Source organism: Orbicella faveolata, unplaced genomic scaffold (assembly GCF_042242905.1).
Source record: "Orbicella faveolata isolate gen_17 unplaced genomic scaffold, um_ofav_v1 contig_14, whole genome shotgun sequence".
Classification (NCBI taxonomy): Eukaryota; Metazoa; Cnidaria; class Anthozoa; order Scleractinia; family Merulinidae; genus Orbicella; species Orbicella faveolata.
This window is the reverse complement of record NW_028301541.1, coordinates 21,051,477-21,072,791: the sequence shown is the minus strand read 5'-3', so window position 1 is coordinate 21,072,791 and position 21,315 is coordinate 21,051,477. Positions and strand designations below refer to the sequence as shown.

The 21,315-nt window shown below is 38.6% G+C and overlaps 2 protein-coding genes across 3 annotated transcripts; both read right to left on the bottom strand.

Moving 5' to 3' along the window:
* Positions 1-473: 473 nt before the first annotated feature.
* Positions 474-4,125, bottom strand: LOC110062195 (DNA polymerase epsilon subunit 4-like). The gene is made up of 4 exons (XM_020769065.2): positions 3,898-4,125; positions 1,246-1,330; positions 1,106-1,147; positions 474-622 (listed from the first exon to the last, which is right to left on the bottom strand). Exons 1-4 carry the CDS (start codon positions 4,084-4,086, stop codon positions 609-611), a joined length of 330 nt encoding a protein of 109 aa, XP_020624724.1. The 5' UTR covers positions 4,087-4,125; the 3' UTR covers positions 474-608.
* Positions 4,126-5,621: 1,496 nt separating this feature from the next.
* Positions 5,622-20,562, bottom strand: LOC110050694 (mucolipin-3-like). 2 transcript variants are annotated; one of them, XM_089287023.1, is made up of 13 exons: positions 20,467-20,561; positions 19,914-20,209; positions 17,263-17,421; positions 16,446-16,599; positions 14,568-14,655; positions 13,992-14,082; positions 12,353-12,458; positions 11,404-11,519; positions 9,915-10,064; positions 8,904-9,005; positions 7,971-8,093; positions 7,382-7,588; positions 5,622-6,520 (listed from the first exon to the last, which is right to left on the bottom strand). In XM_089287023.1, the coding sequence occupies exons 2-13, from the start codon at positions 20,028-20,030 to the stop codon at positions 6,392-6,394; spliced, it is 1,542 nt and encodes a 513-aa protein (XP_089143149.1). In that variant the 5' UTR covers positions 20,031-20,209; positions 20,467-20,561; the 3' UTR covers positions 5,622-6,391. The 2 variants fall into 2 exon arrangements, with proteins under 2 accessions (XP_089143149.1, XP_089143148.1); XM_089287022.1 differs by having other exon boundaries at positions 19,914-20,562.
* Positions 20,563-21,315: the final 753 nt, after the last annotated feature.

Here is a 21,315-nt window from a genome sequence, read left to right as displayed (position 1 = left end):
TCCGGTTTCGAAATTCAATCTTGAAAAGGCGTAAGTAATGATACTCGCAGATGGAGAGGCGAGTACGTGACGTGGAAGACGTGGAAGACGTGGAAGACGTGGAAGTGAAGCGAGGGCTCATATTTATTAAACAACGTGAAATGCATGGCTAGAAAGAGTGGAGCAGATTTGATGTTTTTTCCTGGACCAGCAGAAGTCTGGAGGGCCGAAGCTAGATTGACATAAAATCTGATTATTTTATGGATATTTTCAAGGAATGACAGTTTACCATGGTTGTTTTCACAAATGGTTATTTTAGCTGTAAATCACAATACAAGACCTTTCTTTTGGAAACTCTCCACGAATCTAAAATAAATGGCCTGATTATCCTTTAATTTTAATAGGTACCATAGGATGATTAAAGAAGTAGGAAATAAATAACCTAAAATTGTACTCAGTTGGGGAGGGGAGGGTAATATTATTTCTTCGGTCCATATCATCAATCTACAGTTTATTTACATGACGTCAATAGTTCTTTGCACACTATATAAAATCCCTGATCTTGATTCTTTCTTGGGATGTTTCACATGGTAACATTTGTCGACGATCAAGGTTATCATTAAATGATTTTAGTCTAATGTACCTGTGTGTAAAGAACAGAAACAAACATCCTGTTAGTAACAAATTGTAGAACAGCAGAAAATTCAACCTAAGTAATTTTTCATCAGAAACACTGCACAGATGTCTAACGAATTGCATAATTTGTATCAACTCATTTTGATCAAATTATCTCTGGCACTTCCTCATTGGCATCAACAGTTACTCTTTTTTATCAAACCTGGATGCTACCTAAGTAAGTATGGAAAAAAGCAAAGAGTGACACATCGTCTACGCTTAGAACAAGGCTATGCTATGTATTTTTCTTTGCAGATTATTCCTCTTAATTTCCAATAACAAGGGATTAAGAGAATTACAATCCTATAAATTCTTCTTCCCTATCTTCACACTTATAACAAAACCCTAAATTTCTCCCTACTTAAGGTTTTATGCAATCCCCCTGTATTTCTCGAGAATCCATTAGTCAGTCTAAGAATCAACCCCAGGGGAACCCCATGGCATTACTTACCCTCTAAGAATGCCATTTCTTCATTTTCATCAACAGTTGTGTCTAGCAAAAGAAAGTAAAATACAAAAAATGTAATAATTATTATATGTTCTAAAAAAATGCATTGGAAAGCTCTAAAATGTCAAAATATAACAACTTACCCAGGTCTCTTTTCTGTATAGTTTTTCTTTTTCCTATAACAGTCCTTTTGTGTGCTTCCTTAGCGAAATGTTCAACAAATAGCTCCTAAAATATTGGTGAAATTATTATTAAGATATCATTTTACACATTGTCAAGGAGGCATGTTTTGGGAATACTGTAAAATCCTGATAATAAGCTACCTAAAAATAATCGGATCATGTGTACTAAAGGCATCCATGGTCGCATATCAATCAATACCCTCAATCAACCCTCGATTGACACTCCATTGAAATCGATTGATACTCAGTTGACATCTTGGTCGCCATCTCGATCGATACTCGCTCAACACTAGATTGACACTTGATTGACCTCTCAATCAACACTCGGTCAGCACTCGATCTACAGTTGGTCAATAGTTGGCAGAGTCTCAACCAACTCATATTTATCGATTGACACTTAATGGCGTGTCTGTGAAAGTTAGTCGACTGTTGACCGACTGTCGTTCAAGTGTTAACCAAGTATTGATGGAGAGGATGATTGAGTGTTGATCTAGTAGTGACTGAGATGTCAAATGAGATGTATCAATCAGATAAAGCGTAAAGATCAAGACTTGACAAGGGATGCCTTTAGTACACATGATCCAAGTAATCTTAAAATCAGCATACAGAAATCTGTTTTCTTTTGGCATGTGCAACGTTTTGTGGAAACTTATAAGAGTTGTCTAACAATGAATGAGTTGCCAGTAATCGGATACCCGTGTTTGCGCGAAGAACTCTGGGATCGTCAGGGGGCAAACATTGCTAGTCACTAGAAGGTAATGTATGGCGAAAAGTTGTTTCGAGGTACAAGAAAACGATTTTTGAGAGAGATCAACGCTTTTTCGCCGTTGTTTTTATCGCGAAATGATTTGGGCAATGTTGATATGTGGAATATGTAAGTTTTTGTTTGAATAACTGTGAAATATGTGACAAAATCTACCGGTAAACTCTGTTGCTTGCGTGAGGTTTATTGTGAAATTTACATCGCGGTATGGTCTGAAAATATACAAAATTAATCAGGTATAAATCGAGAGGAAATAACCTAGTAAAGCCTTTTAAGTTGTGTACAGGTTACATTTGGCTTATTTGAAAGCTCAGTAATACAAATAATACTGGAAATAAGCCCGGTGGCGATCATTGTACTGTCTGGGGTTGATTTAATGACAAATGAGTCCGCGCGACTCATGTTGTGTGGCTACTGTGTTGCTCAAAGCCTTTGTTTCGCTTTTACAAGCACGTATTTCAGTGATTTTCCTCTTCTATAACAGATCAAGGGTGGCTCCTTAAATATATCTCTGAGCATTTGTATTTAAAAGTTCCATTTGTGCGTGATTATGCTTTCCAAAGTTTGGTATTGACGATTGAGTGAAATTGCCCGACACAAAGGGTAGTAGTTCCTTTTCTACAATTTTCGATTTCTGTTTTAGAGCTTCTTTTCTGTCTTTATATATAACTTCTCGGAGGGTCTTTTCTACCATTTGCTCTGGGTAGCCTCTCGAGATCAGGTGTGTATTGAAATTTTCAATATTCTCTTTGATGTATTTCACAATAAACCTCACGCAGGCAAAAGGTAGTTTATCGGTAAATTTTATCACTTATTTCATGGTTATTCAAACAAAAACTTACATTTTCCATGTATCAACATTGCCAAAATCCATTTGCGATAAAACAATGGCGGTAAAGCGTTGATCTCTCCCTAAAACCATGTTTTTGGGCGTCGAAACAACTTTTCGCCATACATTTCCTTCTAACGACTTGCAATGTTTGCCCCCTGACGATATCAGAGTTCTTTGCACAAACACGGGTATCCGATTACTGGCAACTCATTCATTACTTGGAAAAATTTATTTGTACTGCTCAGGGAACCAATCAGAAGCCTCCTTTTCATCTTGGAACAGTTTGCCATGTGATAAATGTGTACTAAAGGCATCCACGGTCGAGTGTCAATCAATACCCTTGATCAATACCCTTGATCGACACCCTTGATTGACATTTGAGACTCGGTATTCGAGCGACATCCCAATCGATACTTGGTTGACACTTGATCAACAATCTGTCAGCAGCTGGCAGAGTGTCAACTGACTCATATGCATCAATTAAAAATTAGTCAACTGTCGACCGACTGTCAACCAAGATGCTGATGAAGTGTTGATGGAATGTCAACCAAGGTGTCAATGGAGTGTCAACTGAGTAGCTATTGAGTGTCGATCAAGGGTCTGTTGGGGCTTCTTTGAAGTGGGATATGGGAGACTTATGTTTGGGTGTGCTTATTTTCAGGAAAGGGCTGATCAGAATTTAAGGGGATCTTAAATTTTATGCGTAAGTTTTATGAACCTACTTTGAAAGTAACAAAAATGCAGAATTTAAGCTTACAAGCTTAGTATTGACTGCAAAGATATTTGTAACAATAGTTTTCAGTACACTGTGGTGATGAGATAAAGTCAAACTAACAACATTAATGAAAACATCAATGATCTTCGCAGATATGTTCATTCACTTGCGCAAGAACATTTATGTTTTAAATATTAAAGCCTTAATTCAGTCAGGCTGCGAAAGTAAGCTTATTAAAGTTTGCATCATAGCATTAGAATACTGTCAATTAGAAAGCTGTCAGCAAGAACCGAATTCACTTACCGCCGCTCTTGTTAAGAGGAAGACTGACTCTCTGTTGGCTAAATGAAGGTCTGGATCGATTTTCATCATATTACGAACTCGAGTTTGTGGAAACTGTGTAAGTCTTGCACGCTGATCTTCATCTTGTACCACTGAATTCTCTTCATTTTGCGAGCTAATCTCCGTACTGTCCGCCACCAGCTCCGCCATATTGAATCTGAAATTGGCGGGAAAAAAAACAAACTCGTATCCAGTCCACGCGCCTTTCTGGGGACTTGACGTCACGAAACAGCTGGAGGCATTTCCAAGAATAAGGATCACCGAATAGGTTTCGTTGCCCGTCCGTTGGGTTAAAAAAAATATTGCTCCACATTTTTCTGATATAACTCGGTTTCATTAGAGTCTCTTGCACTCCTGAATAGCTACCTCACGTTCTTCATATTCAAGTTTGAGCGTTACAGAGTCGAGACAACGGCTTTCGGAGGAGGGAGGGACCTCCCAAATGAAAAGGACAGGTCGGGGATGCTCGTTGTCTTGCTCAGGGGTATAAATCAAGGTTTCTGGTCTCACTTAGCTTGTTAATGTCGGGTGCTTTCCATTATGCCAAAGATTCCAGAAATTTCGGTCGGAAGTCAAATGGAAACGTCCGTTTCGGTTTCTTCCGACCGGAATATTCGGGATCACCTCTGAAGGTGGCCCACTTATTTCGGTCGGAATATTGGTCGTTCCATTTTTGACAAACCGGTCCATTGTCCTACTTCTCTTCACTTATGAGGGGGGTTGGGAAAATGAATGAAAAATGGCAAGAGCCATGGCCCGGTTTGATCAGAAAACGTCGTTCCATTTTAATTGAGATTTTCCTCGGGTATTCCCACTGGGCTCTGACCGGTCGGTTTGGCATAATGGAAAGCACCCGTTGATCACGAAACGCCACTATCTTTAGCTGGCAAAGTATCTTTTAGGGTGCAGTCGAAGAGATAGTAATTTTAAAAAACGGTCTTATTTCCTTTTTAGGCTCGTTTTCCGCCACTCTTACGAGTCCGGTCCACTATAGTGGGCTCTCTTCCTGAACAGCAGCTGGTAATCAAGCCTGTTCGCTTTTAAGTGGTATCTTTTAGGGGTCGAATAAAGCTCGAGCCACACCCAGATTGATCTCTTTTAGGGATTTCATTCAAATTTTCCGACGAGCATCCCCGACCTTTTAATATGGGAGTTCGATCCTCCTCATCTTTTGTATCAGGATCAGTGATCCAAGATCACTTGGATCATGGTGCTTTACTGCGCATTTCAATAGCACGCGGAGTCTAAAATTCAAAGCTCAACCGACAAATGCGTTTTTCGCTACCGTCAATCAAATGTTCGGCGACTCCTTCCAGCTTTCGACTACTGCCGAGCGCGAGGTAATCAAATCGTTGAGCACAGTTCAGACAACGAAACAGTGATCGTCAGTAGTCGGAAGCTGGGAGGAACTGCTGAACATTTGATTGACGGTAGCGAAAAACCCATTTGTCGGTTGAGCTTTGAATTTTAGAGTCCGTTTGTTATTGAAAGACGCAGTAAAGAAACCGATGAATTCGTGACCAGAGTGGATTCATCAGTTCCTTTGATGCACCATGATCTGAGTGATCTTGGATCATTGATCTAGATCACCCCAAAGGAACGCACCCTAAGATTTGCTAGACGTTTTTGATGGATGGAAAGCAGGTTTACACTTTACTTTCTATAATTAACTTCAAGGCCAGAAAACCTTTTATTATAGTATCTTTATTAATGAGACGCCCTAAATTTTGTACAAATTACATCTTGAAAAATATTCGTAGAATTGTTATATACAGAGGGATATGCCATAAAGTTAAAGATTATTTCCAGTCCGTACTGAGCACTCTCAAGAGTTTGTTTACGTTTTTTTGATTTGTGTCATGTAAGACATCACAAAATATAACATTTCACTACTACTTACATGAAGTAAATGGTTGCGAAGCTTCATGCTTTATGCTTCGTTCTTTCTCATATCACTTGATGAAACAACTTCACGGATGCAAAAATCAATGAAGCTCTTGGAAGAAGAATTTGAAAGGCCTCAAAGATAAGGTATGTGGTTTGTATTGAAAAACATCGATTTGCATTCCGTCGAGTGAGACACAAAAATATTAGGGTGCTGAGACTGCGCAGAACGGACCGGAAATCATCTTTAAAGCTAAAGTAATTAAAATACGTAGTGAATTTTTCTATTCCCTGTTACAAATTTACACGACTGTTTTTTCTCTCTTTTCCAGGAGAGAGCAAAGAAACTATCAATCAGGACTTTTTTCTTTCTTCTCCAGGAGTTAGAAAGGAAATTGTGAATGAGGTTGGCCAAAGATCATTTTCAAGAAAAATAAGTTAACTTGCCACTCAAACTTTTACGAAGTTCCCATACAAAATTAATTCTCAATAGAAGCCTGGCTCTATGACGTACAATTTTTCTTTTAAAGTAAATTGCGATATGTTTCATAGTAGAATTAATCAAGCGTCATTATTCCGTGGTGCTTGCTCCGGTAAGTTCGTTTTCGCCCGCTTCCTCTCTGTACTCAGAGTTACACCGCTGGCAGTTGTTACCGTGGACAAAGCGCTGTAGCTTTGTGCATGGGGGATGTCCCCAGTCCTGAAAGAGAAAGGGGCAAAACAGTTAGCAGAGAAAAACAGTTAACAAAAAGATGACAAAGGGGAAACGGTTAACAAAGAGAAAAGGAATTACTGAGAGCCGGTTCGCGACATAATATATGAAACACCGTGATTTACCACATTTCCAACCACCGAGAAGACAGTTGAAAAATTTAAGGGTCTACGTCATGGTTTCGCATCTTCGAAAACTTAGCCTGTATTTTTCAAGTTCATTGTTTGCAATCCGTGTCAATCTTCTCCATCCTTAAACGTCCTTGTTCCTTTATGGTCTATTATTGTCTCTTTGGTGTTTTTCTACCTTAGTAAACTACTACTTTTCTGGTTTCCTTCAATGTAAAGGTAATTTTGAACGTGACCAAAACAACTCAAGATGCCGAGTACCAGTGGAGAGAAAAGGTTTGACGTACAAAAGAGGACAGGTAACGACTTTATTTAGAGAGGTTAACAATTGACCGTAACTAAAAGTACTGATGCATTTCTGGCTAATTAAATAAGTATAAAATATGGCTAGCTTCTTTAGCGGACAAGATGAGCCGAATCCTGCACTGTGATTGGCTACTCGCTCGGGATTACCCGCTGTGTCCCGCAAGAAAATAGTGTTCTCTTCCATATAATAAATCCTTTATTGACCAAGCTTGTTCTGTCAAGATGGCTGGATATTGGCCTCGTTCTTGTTTTGCGTGTTTATGGACCTCAACTCTGTCTCGGTCCATAAACACGCAAAAAGAAAAAACTTGGCCAATATCCAGCCATCTTGACCTCACACTTGGCCAATAACCCAAATATATTCTGATCAGGATTTGATCAGAAGGTTGCTCACAAATCACTTAGCCATTTCTACCTTGATTCTCTCGTAGGTATCACTGATGATACCAATGAACAAGCTGAGGACCACATAAATGAAGAGCGAGATGAAGGTGTACAGGTAGATTTTGCTGAAGACCCACACAGCATAACTCTTTTGGTTCATCTCGGCAAATGTCATGAACATGTCGTCACCGTTGATCAACGAGAACATACATTCTGACACAGTCCACAAGTCGCGGAACTAGGAAAAAATAGCAAAACAAGAGTGAAAACAAGGAAATTAGACTTAAGACAGATATTCCAAAAAAGTACCTTTCCCTGGTTTGAAATGTTTAATACAAGCACAGGAGCCCATTACCCAAGCAATGAAATAGTTACAAGGAAATAATTAAGAATTATTCCACAAGCGTGCGTTGGATATGACATGATAGAGAGCCCTTTCATTAAGAACAATACTCCCCCACGCCCCCAAACCCCGCTTAGGATAGATGCTTTTGACTACTCTGTGGGTCACACAATGTTGGGTAGTCTGCTGGGTACAAGTGTTGTGTGACAACCCATATCATGGGTATGGAAGAAGACTAGTTTTTGATCAGAGTCCTTGAAATTTACCGTAGTCCTACCTTGATATGATAAGGTCCAAGGACGATCCAACCGCAAAACAAGAAGCCAAAGTATAGCAGTGAGCCACACACGCAGAATCGCAGAACGCTTGGTGCCGAAGCCTTTAATGTAACCAGCAGAATCTGTAATAAAATTACAAGACACAAAAACAACACAAGTAGTTAGCAGATATCAAGCCAGAAATCTTGACTGAACAAGTTGTGTTTGTAGTCGACTCAATGCACTCTCTGATTAGCTAATTCTAGGGTTTAATTCTCTTGTAATGCCCATGGACCGATTATGGGCCTGCAAAAACAATGCAAAAAGCCATATAAAAAACAACTTATTAAAATCAAACGTTCAGTCTTTACGAGAAAATCTCAAGCCTCGGCCTTGCCATATTGAATGAGCAATAGAAAGATCTTGGTCTGAGATTTTTCCGTAAGGTAAAGACCTCACTCTCGGTTAAAAACTATCTTTCTTGTGCGGCATTATCAGCAATCCTGACGGGACAAAATAGCCACATCTTTCCTGATCAGGTAGCCAACCACAGTACAGGAGCTGCTTTATTTTCCCAACTTGCAGAGCTAGCCAAATAATTACAAACAGTATGACAACAATTAAACGGTAAACTGAATTTATTGTGATTGAATGACTAACGCAAAATCCCTTCAATTGGTGACATTGTTGTTTGTGTTCGCATCTCATGGTAAAAAATAACAATTTTCACTCATACACAAAGCTCTCACTTCTGACAGGGGTTTCATTAAGGGCCAGGCACCGGACAAATTGACCGGCCGCGAGGACAATAATCTTATTTTGCCCAGCTGGTTAGACCATCTAGCGGAAAGTTTTTTCTAACAAAGAAGTTCAGTTCTAATAGTTTTGCCCGCCTGTGAAAACCAGTTGCCCTCCTGCCAAAAATGTTAAAGAAACCCCTGAGTTTAACTTACATTGTACTTCCTGAAATGTCCCAGATATCTTAATAATCCACACCAAGTCAGCAGCACTGCAATACCCAGAAATATGCTGCAAACTGTGTACTGTGTGTTATCCTGCAAACAGAGGGACAAGGTCTCTTCTCAGTAAATAAGTCAATGTTTAATAAATAGAAATACCGGTAACGTACTATGTTTAGTTTTCGGGTATAAAAATGCAAGTGGAAGTTTGGGAGAACGAGAAATCCTGTGGGAACATGAGCTGACAGGTAAGTGTTTCCACAGCTTTTTGGAGTCCTCCCAAAATATCCATGAGAGTTTCTATAACTCGATGGAAACACACAGAACATGTTTTCAAATTCTGTGACAAAAAAGGAAACATCTTGTTCACTTTGATCATCAAATGTAAATTCTCTTTACATATGCCATCATTACGTCAACAGCCAGTATTAGTTCTGTGTTTCTATCGAGTTATTGTAACACAGTTTTAAACCAATCAACGCATGTACTTTTTGAGCTTTTTTCTACATGGAAATAGCCAGGCCTACAAAAAAACTGTTATGCTGCCACAGCCCTAATACAGAAATGCCAGAATATTAATATTATGAGTATAAATCTTCTCAAACAAAACTACGGCTTTTTTTAATCTGCCTTAGTATACCCCAATGGAACTGAGAAATTTAAGATTACCAAAAGAGTGTCGCTCATCCCTCCTGCACCACCCTCCCTGCTAACCACTGCACCACTGAAGAACTAAACAACAAATGAGCTTGCTGGGTGTCCCTGTACAGCTTAGTAAATTTCAAAAGGTTTCTTCCCATATTTATCGAAAACCTTGCATTTCTCCCCTAGCGAGGGTTCCATGGGTGTTCACTTAATTCACAGACAGAAGTAAATTATTACTAAAAATATGTCTCCAAACTTGAGGCAATAAAATTAATACAACAACAGCTCTACATGTTATGTTAAAATGCAAATTAATCGACACCTTTTATCTAAAACACAAAATCAGAGAAATTTAGTTACATTGATATCAATCAGCATTTTCATCAAAGAACCAATGATGGCACAGCTGTCGCTGATGGCAATCAGAAAAAACCACAGGTTCATTAGGTCCAAGCAATCATAGGGGGACAGATGGTCGCCAAGTTCTTGAGAGAAAAATCGTTGGGTTGCCTGAAACAAGATAAATTACAATTTTCCATTAATTAGTACATTCTATAACAGTTTGAGGAGGCGTTGTGGCCTCATGGTTAGTGTGCTCGCTTCTGGATTGAGCTGTCCAGGTTTGAGTCCTGCTCAGGGACATTGTGTTGTGTTCTTGGGCAAGACAATTTACTCTCACAGTGCCTCTCCATCCAGGTGTATAAATGGGTACCGGCGAACTTAATGCTGGGGGTAACCCTGTGATGGACTAGCATCCCATCCAGGGGGGGGGGGGGGGGGGAAGAAATGCTCCTCAACGCTTCATGCTACAGAAACTGGAGATAGGCGTCAACCTGATGGGCCACTTGGCTCATATGTAGACTTACCATAACATAGTTTGAATACCAAAAGTATAAATTAATAATGAACTATAAATCAGTCCTAATACCAGCCAGTGCCCAGTTTATACAACTGGGTAAAGAAGGCACTGTATCCATGAAATGTCCTGCCAAGAGCACAGTCAAGTTGCTATATGGCTACAGGTGTACATGTAGTTTTACGAGAGGGCAAGAACCAAATCCTGTACTGGAGTTGGATACCCAAGCAGACAAGATGGTACCTTCTTGCCTGTTCAGGATTACCTGACAACTGTGTCCCACACGAAAAAATCATTCCTTGTGCCAAGAAATAGCTGAATACTGGCCTCATTCTTTATAATTTGCATCTGTACGAGCTTCAACTACAACTCAGTCCTTTAACACTCCAAATAAAAACTTCTGCAATACCCAGTCATCTAGATGACATTATTCTTGATCGGTGACCCACATAATAAGAATGTGCATTTTCAGAAAATATCCATACCCACCCCAAGGAAAGTTATCGGAAGCTCTGAAGGGGAGGGGGGTTTCAAAAGCCAAAATTTTTTAAAAAATCATGAAGCCAAACTGGAATTTCCGGAACGGTGGGAGGGTTTTAACCAAAAAACCTTTCGTGGGTGGGGTATGGATACTTTCTGGAACAACATGATGTTACCTGTTTCGCACCCAATCAAATTCGCACCCATCGACTTTTCACCCCTGAACTCATTATGAACTTTCTATTCCAGTTTGCCTTAGATTAAAAACGAGAAATAAACATGTTTTGTGTGATTTTGTTTCATCATGCCCACAATGTTGTCTTTTTTGCTTGGTAAGGGGAAGATAAATTTTAAGCACTTGATCACTAGTTGAATTGATGCGGGTGCAAACTCTGTGGGTGGGAACTAGCTTTGGTGCAAAACCTCCAGTTACCACATATGGCATTTCCTTCCATGACTAACTGTGCCTCTAAATTCTAGATTTATTGATCATACATGCAGTTCCTTCAGTACCTTAACAAGCTGTAGTTGCCGAAAGATTGAGCGTGAGCATAGGGTCACAGACATCAAGCAGAACAGCATGGTCATAATGTCAACAAAAACACGAAGTGTTTTGGATGCCTGGTAATCTGCAATAAACAACAATTTTGCCATTCAGGTTTTGTTCAAATTTGAGGTAAATACCTATGTCACTATAAAGTGAAATATTCTTTTATTTATTAAGCAACCTATTGGATCAAACATTCAGTACATTATTTGATTTTCAGTAATATGATACAACTGTTGTAGAAGTACTGCTATCAGGACGCCCTTTGGACAAGATCATTGTGATGCATTCCTAGTCAAGACACTTTGAAATTAGGCCCTGCCCACACTACACCAAGAGAAATTTGAAAACGATGCTAGAGTTAGGCCTACAGTCCATACTAAACCGGACCAAAACCAGAGCATTTTGAAATACTCTTCAAACTGGAGGAATAAGAAAATGCCAAGCTTTTCATATTCATCTGGACTGTGGAAAACATTTTGAAAATGGAGCTGAATTTCGAAAATGATGGTTTCATAATAATCACATGATTTCCCTGACTGAATTTCCCACAAACACAAATCCAAAATGACCAGTGATTGTTGCATTTTTAAATTCCTCTGACACAGTGTGGGCAGCCTGATAGAATCCTGGATGTAACCTGAACTGGACAAGCATTCTATTCAGAGAAAGTAGCGATACTCCGACTGCAGTTAAGCGCCAAGACTATTAGCCATTTGGATTTAAGTTTAGTCTAATTGCCCATGCCCAAGGCTTTGCCAATATCATTATTTTGTGTTTAGACTTGGACAAGAAATGGAACTCTGACAGTGTCTCTCCCTGCAGATGGGCTAAGTTTACAGGCACATGTAAGTGCAATGCAGTGACGACACCACATGCATACTCCACCTAATTCAAAGACAGAAATGTCATTACCTTCTTTGCTGACTGTTGAATTACCAGCACAGTTGTCCATAACATCTCCATCCACATTCAAAGTGACTGGTACCTTACCATCATGATTACTGTTATCAAACTGTATCTGCATGAAAAAAGAATTAAATATACATCAACTGCTGTTAAAAAACCAAGGGCAGCTGAATCCGTCATGTCAGCAGACATTCTAGAGACCCAAAAAAGTGTCTGTCTGGAGGTGATCTCAGGTTATTGGAGGTTTAAAGTACAGATGAACCTCTCCAACACAGCCACCATGGGGACAGAGGAAAGCGGTTGTTGAAGAGAGGTGGCTGTTATGGGGACATAGGGGTGTAACATGACACCTGTTTTTTACGGGGTGCAACATTTCTTTTCTTTAAAAAAATGGTTATTTTAGCATATAAACTGTACATTACACAATCAAGATACATCAATACAAAAGAAACTAACCACAAACAGAGACCAACGATGTGTGTTACAGATCAAGTTTGATGACCTTTTCCAATAAAAAAAATGGGGTTTTGTCTACACCCTTCGTCAGTCACTGGTTAACTGACCACACATGTAGAGAGGTGACCGTTGTAGAGAGGTTAAAATAAGAGTGAATGTAAGGACAGTTGACTGGGACAAAAAGTGTAGCAGGGTTGGGTTGTAGAGTGGTGGCCATTGTATAATTCTTAGACCCTAAGGTGGCCAAGTTAGTGGAGGTTGGACCGTATAGTGCTGCAAGTGTCTAGGACAATTGAGTACATGTCTGGTTAGCAGAGGTTACATTCAATCCACATAATATAGACCTATAGGTATCATGTTAACACACAAGAGTTTTCAGTGAGTCATGAGCTCAACAATGCAAATCCTTTTTTAATGCTCATCCTACAATGGATTTTGTGTTGGTTCCGGTACATCAAGGCTGCAATACCATCTCACACTTGATTTCCTTTAAACTCAATGACTTGTTGTGGACTGTCTGTCTGGCAAACTTGTTCCAATTAGAGGTTGACAAAAAATGACAACAAAGTGTTCAATGTTTCAAGTACAGAGCTTAGCTTGTGCATTTTTCTATTGCAAAGAGGGGGGGGGGGGGGGGCAGATCTCATTTCTAAAGGCCTTAAAACTGCCTTCAGTAAACCTCTAAATTGACTGCAATTATTGCTCCTCTCATACATATCAACAATGTGATTAAGAAAAAATCTGATAGGAAATCAAGCAACTTTAGCTTTTAGTTGACAAAAAATCTGGTACCAGAATAATATTAAGTAAATCAAAATCCTTTACGCATTTTCTAAAAGCTAAAGATGTAAATAATTGCCTGAAATAACACAAAAGACAATTTTCCATAGGAACTCGAGAAATAAATTTCAAAGTTCAGAGAAATTGTGCAAACACAGGTAAAATTTCATCATCAGTGTCATTTCACCAGTACTTTCAAGAGCTTTCTATGAACTTCAAAATTTCTTAGAAATGATTTCTTTTGGAAGATATTTAAAACAGTCACACAGAAGTTGCAATACAATGCAAACAATCTTGGTACAAAGTTTTTGTCCACTTGTTACTTGGGGTTCAGGTGGATTCCTTCTTATAACTGAACCTCTCATTTTCAAACATTGAAGATAGTTACTGTGTTCATTAATAAACTCACAGTGATGTTGAACTTGTAACAAACTGGTAATCTCGGAGGTGTTCGAACGTGAAGAGAACGTACTTCAGCCATTAGCATAATGCTTATTATGCTGAAAAAGAAAACAATATTATTATAGCTATTTGTAAAATGAATATAAAAATTATTTAATTAATAATTATTTATTATAATAATTAATGACGAATTTTTTCTGGCAGGTTGAAGACTCAGCTGGTATCTCAGAAAAATGATGTTGCACAATGTTATTGAAAACAACCAACAGAAATGACCTTTTGAACTGTAAAGTCCGCTAAAAGATGAATGATGGCAGCTAAACACAAAACCATTATTGAACAGAGATTGCATGTTGTTGAAAGCCGCAGCAAATCACAACATGATCAAAGCCATTTCTCTGTGCTCACTCTATTTTAATTACACACATCTCGTAATGTTATTTTCATATTCAGTTTTTGGGCCTTTACACAACACGTGGGGCATAAAGAAACACGTTAAAACCAGTTTGATCATCTCTTCATTGTTCAACAATTAAATTTTGCTGGACAGGTACATTTTATGCCTCAAAAATATTCCACCTACCTTTCAAATGATTCTGGCATCTTGTTTCTTTTGACAAAGTGAGTGATGTTTCTGTCTGAGTGATTTGTTTTGTGCAACTGTTGACAAGCTACACTTACTAATAAAGGAAATAATATCATAACAAAAGATAAATTAAAGCATAAGCCATTGATCTACCATTTGCAGTATGAATACCAGTACAAAAAAACTGAAAGTCTGTGGTGACTTAAAGATCATTTCCAGTCCACACTGTGCACTCTCGCGAGTTTGTTTGCGTTTTTTGTTATGTTTCATGTAAGACATCACAACATGTAAACATTTTGCAACTACTTACATGAAGTAAATTCAAAGTTTCAAAACAACTGCCATTATGGATGCTAAGCGGTCAAAGCTTTATACTTCGTTCTTTCTCATATCACTTGATGAAACAACTTTGCAACAGTAAAAATCAGTGAAGCTGTTGGAAAGAATTGAAAGGCGCCAAAGATAAGGTACCTGTATGTGGTTTGTAACTAATAACATGGATTTGCATTCCATTGAGTAAGATTTATAAACTGTTTATAAACATTAGGGTGTTGAGACAGACTGGAAATCATCTTTAAATTTTGAACTACCAAATGCTACAATCAGGATTCACAGTCATCTGTAAATCTTCTCGACATGAGACCTTCACTTTCTTTACTACCAAAAGACATGAGGCCCTGGGGAACTCTGTGCAATCCTGTGCAAAATCTGGCTTATGAGCTTCACAGCTGCGCACATGTTTTGTGCAAAACAATATTAATGGTGCTAGATTTTCACCATATAAAAATTAATATAGCTTTTTATTTCAGCCAAAGACTGCAAAGATCTGAACTTGAGCTTGAAATTTGAGGCAAAAGCCAAGTTTATAATTAAAAAATGTGTCAAAAGTATAACAAATAAATTAGTATAATTTCAATATAATAATATATATGAATTATTAACCCCAAACTATTACTGACACTATTCCATTCCTCGATGAAAGAGAACAATGGTTCAGAAAATAGACTCCCTCTGGGACAAGTTACATGTACAGTGTATTGCTCAACTTTTCTTTCTATAGCACATTGCAAATCGTTGTTTACATATAAATTAGCCAAAACTGTTTCAAATTAATCAACATCCCCGTCCTCTTCTGCTGGATACAAAATTGTAACACTTAAGTGGTGGCACGATAATATTAGTAGGGATAGTCCTGAATGCAAGCCATTTTTGGGCAATTGGTTTCTTTTAAAAAGAACTTACAGTTTTTATTATATCTCTCAGTTAGTACATGTCCTGTGATTGGCCAATTTAGTGGACTGTATTTAAAGCTGTTTTTGTTGCTAAAATGTTTTGTGATTTACCACCAAGTGTTCTTAACTTTTTTAGTGAGTAAAAGTTTAAAACTGTCTTTTATTTCTGAAATTGTGTATTAAAACCTGCAAACAACTTAAGAGTCACTTAACAACAATTTCATATTGACTTGTTTTGGTTTTGAGCTGCTTCAGAAATTTGAAGCTGTTCTGCGTGAATAGAAATTGTTCCTGGGCCCATCAGACACACAGTAGCAATAAAATAAATATCCTGCTAACCTTGTTTTCTCAGTCCCTACTTCGTTTTTCCCCTTCGACTTATGGCCCGCATGCTTCACGCTTGGACCATAAATCGATGGGGAAACAACTCAGTCAATAACTTACAGTAAGGCCCTCGAACTCAGTTAGTAAGAGGTATAGAGAATGAAACCCTTCCATTAATTATTTCAGGGGATTTTAAACCACTCAGTACACACTATTTTGTTGAGTTCTTCAGAGTTATTTTTGCGCACAAATAGAACAGCTCTGGGGTTGAGAATGAGCTCATCTTGAGAAACAAATGTGAAATTGTTCAAAAGGATACAATAGTTTGTCTGTCGCGTGAGATGATACGACTCATCTTCAGGCTCGACAGAACTGTTGGTGTATTTATATATGCACATATTCATAGGTTTTATGCCGTCTTCGGATTCAAGGAAGCCAAATGTTCCAACAGCTATGTTTTGGATGTCATAGTACTGCAAAGGCAAAACAGAATGTCAGCCTTACCAGGGCTGTCATTAACTTTTGATTTGCCTGTAGCCTTGATCTTCACACCTGTTAATTTATGGATGAATTGTATCAACTACAGGTACATGTAAGTTCCCTGTAACATCAAGGGCCCATCAAGCATGGACAGCTGTAACGAGTGCAATGGATTATATCATTAACAAGAGGTTCTGTTAGCAGGGCTATGCATAAACATTCCTCACCCCACCCCCCACCCCCCTTCCCATATCTGACAGATCAAGGGAGGTTTGGTAGCCTCGTGGTTAGTGTGCTCGTCTCTGGATTGAGTGATCCGGGATTGAGCCCTGGCTGGGGACATTGTGTTGTGTTGTTGGGCAAGACATTTTACTCTCACAGTGTCTCTCTTCACCCAGGTGTATAAATGGGTACTGGTGAATTTAATATTGGGGGGTAACCCTGAGATGGACTAGCATCCCATCCAGGGGGGGGGGGGGAGGATAGAAATACTCCTAGTTTAGGCTACATGCTACAGAAACCAGGATAAGCTCCAGCCTGGTGGGCCACTTGGCTTATATGCAGACTTTACCTTTATCTTATCTGACAGAGCTGCCCTTACCTTCTCCCCTTTCACTACACTTTGTGACAGGTAAGGCTTTTTTTAATTGACTAACCTGCTCAACAGAGTGCTGCACTTGGAAGTAAAACTGGTTCTTTGTGTAAATAGAATAATCTGACTCATTGGGATTGAGAAGAAACAGATGGTTGAATGCATCTTGACTGTCATCTAAAAAGTTCACAACAGAGAAAAGCTCTGTTGCAAACAGGAAAATCTGCAAATTAAAACAAAAAATATATCTGATTAAGATTTAATTTCTCCCTCCCATATCAGTATAGTGTGATAAACAGATAGGTGAGGAGAATTGTGAAGATCATCAACTACATGATATTCATTTGATGGAGTGTCATCGATTAACATTCTCTGGAGTAACTAGAAATGGGTAATAAATAGTACAAAAGAATTAATAGTCCAAGCTAGATTATTTTGCAGAAGATAATCACTACAATGAGGTTTATTTATGAAATAGAAAACATGTACCATGTCTCTATCAAGTTATAGAAACACTAGTGGAAGTTTGGGAGAACAAGAAATGCTGTGGGAACACACGCCGCAGGAGAGTGTTTCCACAGCTTTTTTGAGTTCTCCCAAACTTTCACGAGTGTTTCTAATATAACTCGATAGAAACATGAAGAACATGTTTTCTATTTCTTTTAGAAAACACTGCAACAAAAAAAGGAAACCAACTTGTTAACTTTGATTATCAAAATGTAAATTGCCTTTGCTTGCACCATCATTACGTCAACAGCTCATGCTAGTTCTGTGTTTCTTTTGAGTTAGAGAAACATAATTTTTAACCAATCAGCGTGCGTATTTTCTCAGGACTGTTTTCTAAAGTCTAATATCATAGGTGACAAATTACACCTTAATTTTGGTGTGAAATTCCAGCGTTTATTTATAATTTGAAATGTGAAATTACAAAATTGTTATAGCAATGTTTGGCACGAAATTTCTCAAAACAAGAAAACAAGTCAAAAACTCAAGAAAATGTTTGCTAATTTGTCACCCAAGATATTAAAAGGTAATCAAATTAGAAAATTTACAGTTTCACTTACGTTTTGTCAAAGTTTCTAATAATTTAAATCCCTTGCCAAGAGGCTCGGGATATTAAGAATTTTGACAAAAGGCACTTGAAATTATTTCTTTAAAATAAATTCACTCGTCACCATTTGATTACCTACACCAATTTATTTAATAAATGCAATATTTTGTTATAGAATAAATGGTAATACTACCATATGCTGCTGTAGAATTTATAAATTACCATTATTATACAAAGAAACCCCACCTTTGGTGTGCAAAGAAAGTCACATCTGATAGCCTAGTGGACATTGTGGGCAGGTTAGTGCACTCTACATATCCTTCTCTTGTATGATGGGCAGGTGATGTATTTTGGGTTAAAATTTGAGTTAACTGTGCTTGTGGAAAATTTTTATCAGGTTAGTGAAAATGACTGTCAGGTTGGTACATATTTCTAGTTAAGTCTTGCCCAAAAGGTAAGCTGGAAAATTGATTTTCTTTGCACCCTGCCCATCAAGGGCAATTGTATCTTACAGTCTCTTCATATGAGCCCGGTAACTGGGCTGGCTCAGTTACCAGGACAAATTTTGTGGTCTGTTCATATGGAAAATTTCAGCCCGGTCGACAGGGATGAAATCTAAGAAACACAACCAAAATATTGGAACATAAACTTGTATCGTTTGCAACTATCGTGGCTTTGTGGACTCTTGTAACTTTACTAACCAAGCTAACTGGCATACTTCTAAAGTGGAAATACATACAAGACAAAAATTATGCCATTTTGGCCGCTATGTTGCCAAAGCGAAGCTATTTTGTCTAAAAGTTTCATCCCGGTTACCCAGGCTGGAGTGATCATATGAGAAAATTTTCATCCCCGTTATCAAGATCTCAGTCACAAAAACCGAGATCCCGGTAACCAGGCCAGCCCAGCTTCTCATATGAACACATCAAAATTCTACGAAGGAAAGTGGTGAGGTGAGATCTCCGAAACCGAGCCAGCCTGGTTGACTGGACTCCTATGAAGAGGCCCTAAGACACTCTTGTTGGCAGGACAATATTCAGCGCTAAAACAGATTTTCCAGGCTATCACAAAGAAAAATCTCCTTTTCTTTGTGATCTACGTAGTTGTTGCAAATTTAACTCAAAGAGGATGTCTAGACATTTTTTTTTGTTCTTGCAGAATGATAACTACTCTCTGATGCTTCACAGTATAACATAGATACATGCACCAAAAATAACATAAGTTATAGAATGTTTAGGAACTCCAAGAAGAATTTTAATATCATGAAAACAAAAGAAATGAAATGACTTCCCTTTTGCATCTATAATGTTTTTCCCCTAGCATCATATCGTTTCACTTTCTGAATAAGACAATTTCCCAATACAGAATGTTTGTTAACCTTGCAACACCTTTGCGAAGATACACGCGAAAAAAAATTAAAGGGGAATTAAAGTTCATGATGGTTAGCTGGTTGCTTTTTGAGGTAGCTGGTTGTAACGGACTTATTAAACGTCCAATAAAACTGAAAATCGACTACAAGTTTTTCAGTACTAGCCTGTCTCATATTTTAAAGCAAGGAAAATCGTAGAAAAAAACATGATAATCTTCTCGATAATCTTATCCTGGAAATGCAAACAAACTAAGCCTAAGTTAAGTGAGATACTTATCGAGGTTTGCTTGCTTACCTGGACTGTAACCATGATCAACTTGAGAAGTTGAAACAAAAGTTTCCACGGTTTTCTCCCGCGATGCTTGTACTTTTGGTAAGGAGTCATAAAATGAGACTTCAGCCGTTTCCTCATGACTTCGACGCGATTTCTTTGGCTTCCAGAAAACTCAGTTGAATCATAGATCGACTCATAATGGACGCTATCGTAACTGTTTCGATGAAGAAGCGGTTCGGTGTATTCTTCACAACGGGTGAAGTTTGGCGTCGAGCCGTTGACCGAACGAGCAAGATGTCGAGCAGATCTGGAAGATACTGTCGGTAAAAGGATTCTACCACTCATTGTTGACGATAACTAACCGTAGGAAACTCTTTTGCAATTGTACAATTCACTATTAGCTTACGTACGGTTGCGAAAAATTATGTCTGAATTCATTACATGATGTGCCCGAGGTCCGTGGGCGCGCAAACGCAATGAAAAAGCTGGGTTTTTGGGGCTGATCGTGCTGAACTTGTCACGACATATTCACTGTCAGTGATGGAACACTGGTCTCTTCAAAGCAACAACATACCTTCACCTTCAGCACAATTTACAGACTATTTTCACAGGAAAATTGAGAACGGAGTGTGCTAGTCACTTGACTGCGAACAATAATAGAACAAGCTTGAAATCCCAGAGGTCATTGCGCGTTTTAGCATTTGCGTGTAATGAGGGAGGGGTACGCTGGGGTCCAAGAGAATTTTGAAATATCGCGAGAAAGATCCAGAAATGCTAACGACATTCTGGACGTGAGAAAAAGGTCAGAAAAACTGTTTATTACGATGGCTGAACTTTCTTTCAATCAATTTTGCCTCTGTTGGACCATGGAAGATATGGTCATATGGGAGACGCCCCCTATCTTGAGAGGTCTTTTCTCACCTGTTCTCTGGTTGGGGAACTTTAAAACAACCGCACAAAAAGTCACAGAGCCGTCATAGGATTTCTGTTGCCTCAGGCTACATTCATTTCATGTGAGAAGACGCTAAGACAAGAATATCATCAAAGGTCGTGCGAAGAAATCACAGGGACAGAAGATATTCAGAGCCAGTTTCTCTGTGTAAATATTTCATCTTACGGACCTTACGTGTTGTCACCAGATCGTCACGTGTTCAGCTGGCGTCGTGTAGTTGTCGTATGTTTCAAAATTTCTTTGGTCACGCAATGAAGAGTTGTGTCGTGACCACTTGAAGTTGTCATGAAACTATTTCTACAGCTCTATGAGTCATGAGTGATAAAACATAACTTCTACTCTTTCGTCAACCTCAAATAATACAAACAACCTTAATTTACAGTACTCTACCATCATAGTGGTCGCAACAGTTTTCTTTCTTCTTTCTGCTTCTTAAAAAACGGTTCTCTGCATGGTTCTAGCGTCGCGTCG

What these genes read in the sequence shown, in the direction of transcription:
- LOC110062195 (XM_020769065.2), bottom strand. Translation starts at nt 4,086, where the DNA reads ATGGCGGAGCTGGTGGCGGACAGTACGGAGATTAGCTCGCAAAATGAA. An exon ending in TCCTCTTAACAAGAGCGGCG is followed by an intron (nt 1,331 to 3,897) that starts GTAAGTGAATTC and finishes CCAATATTTTAG; the next exon opens with GAGCTATTTGTTGAACATTT. An exon ending in TATACAGAAAAGAGACCTGG is followed by an intron (nt 1,148 to 1,245) that starts GTAAGTTGTTAT and finishes TTCTTTTGCTAG; the next exon opens with ACACAACTGTTGATGAAAAT.
- LOC110050694 (XM_089287022.1), bottom strand. Translation starts at nt 20,237, where the DNA reads ATGAGTGGTAGAATCCTTTTACCGACAGTATCTTCCAGATCTGCTCGA. An exon ending in GGCAACTACAGCTTGTTAAG is followed by an intron (nt 10,065 to 11,403) that starts GTACTGAAGGAA and finishes ATCTTGTTTCAG; the next exon opens with GCAACCCAACGATTTTTCTC. An exon ending in ATACCTACGAGAGAATCAAG is followed by an intron (nt 6,521 to 7,381) that starts GTAGAAATGGCT and finishes TTTCTCTTTCAG; the next exon opens with GACTGGGGACATCCCCCATG.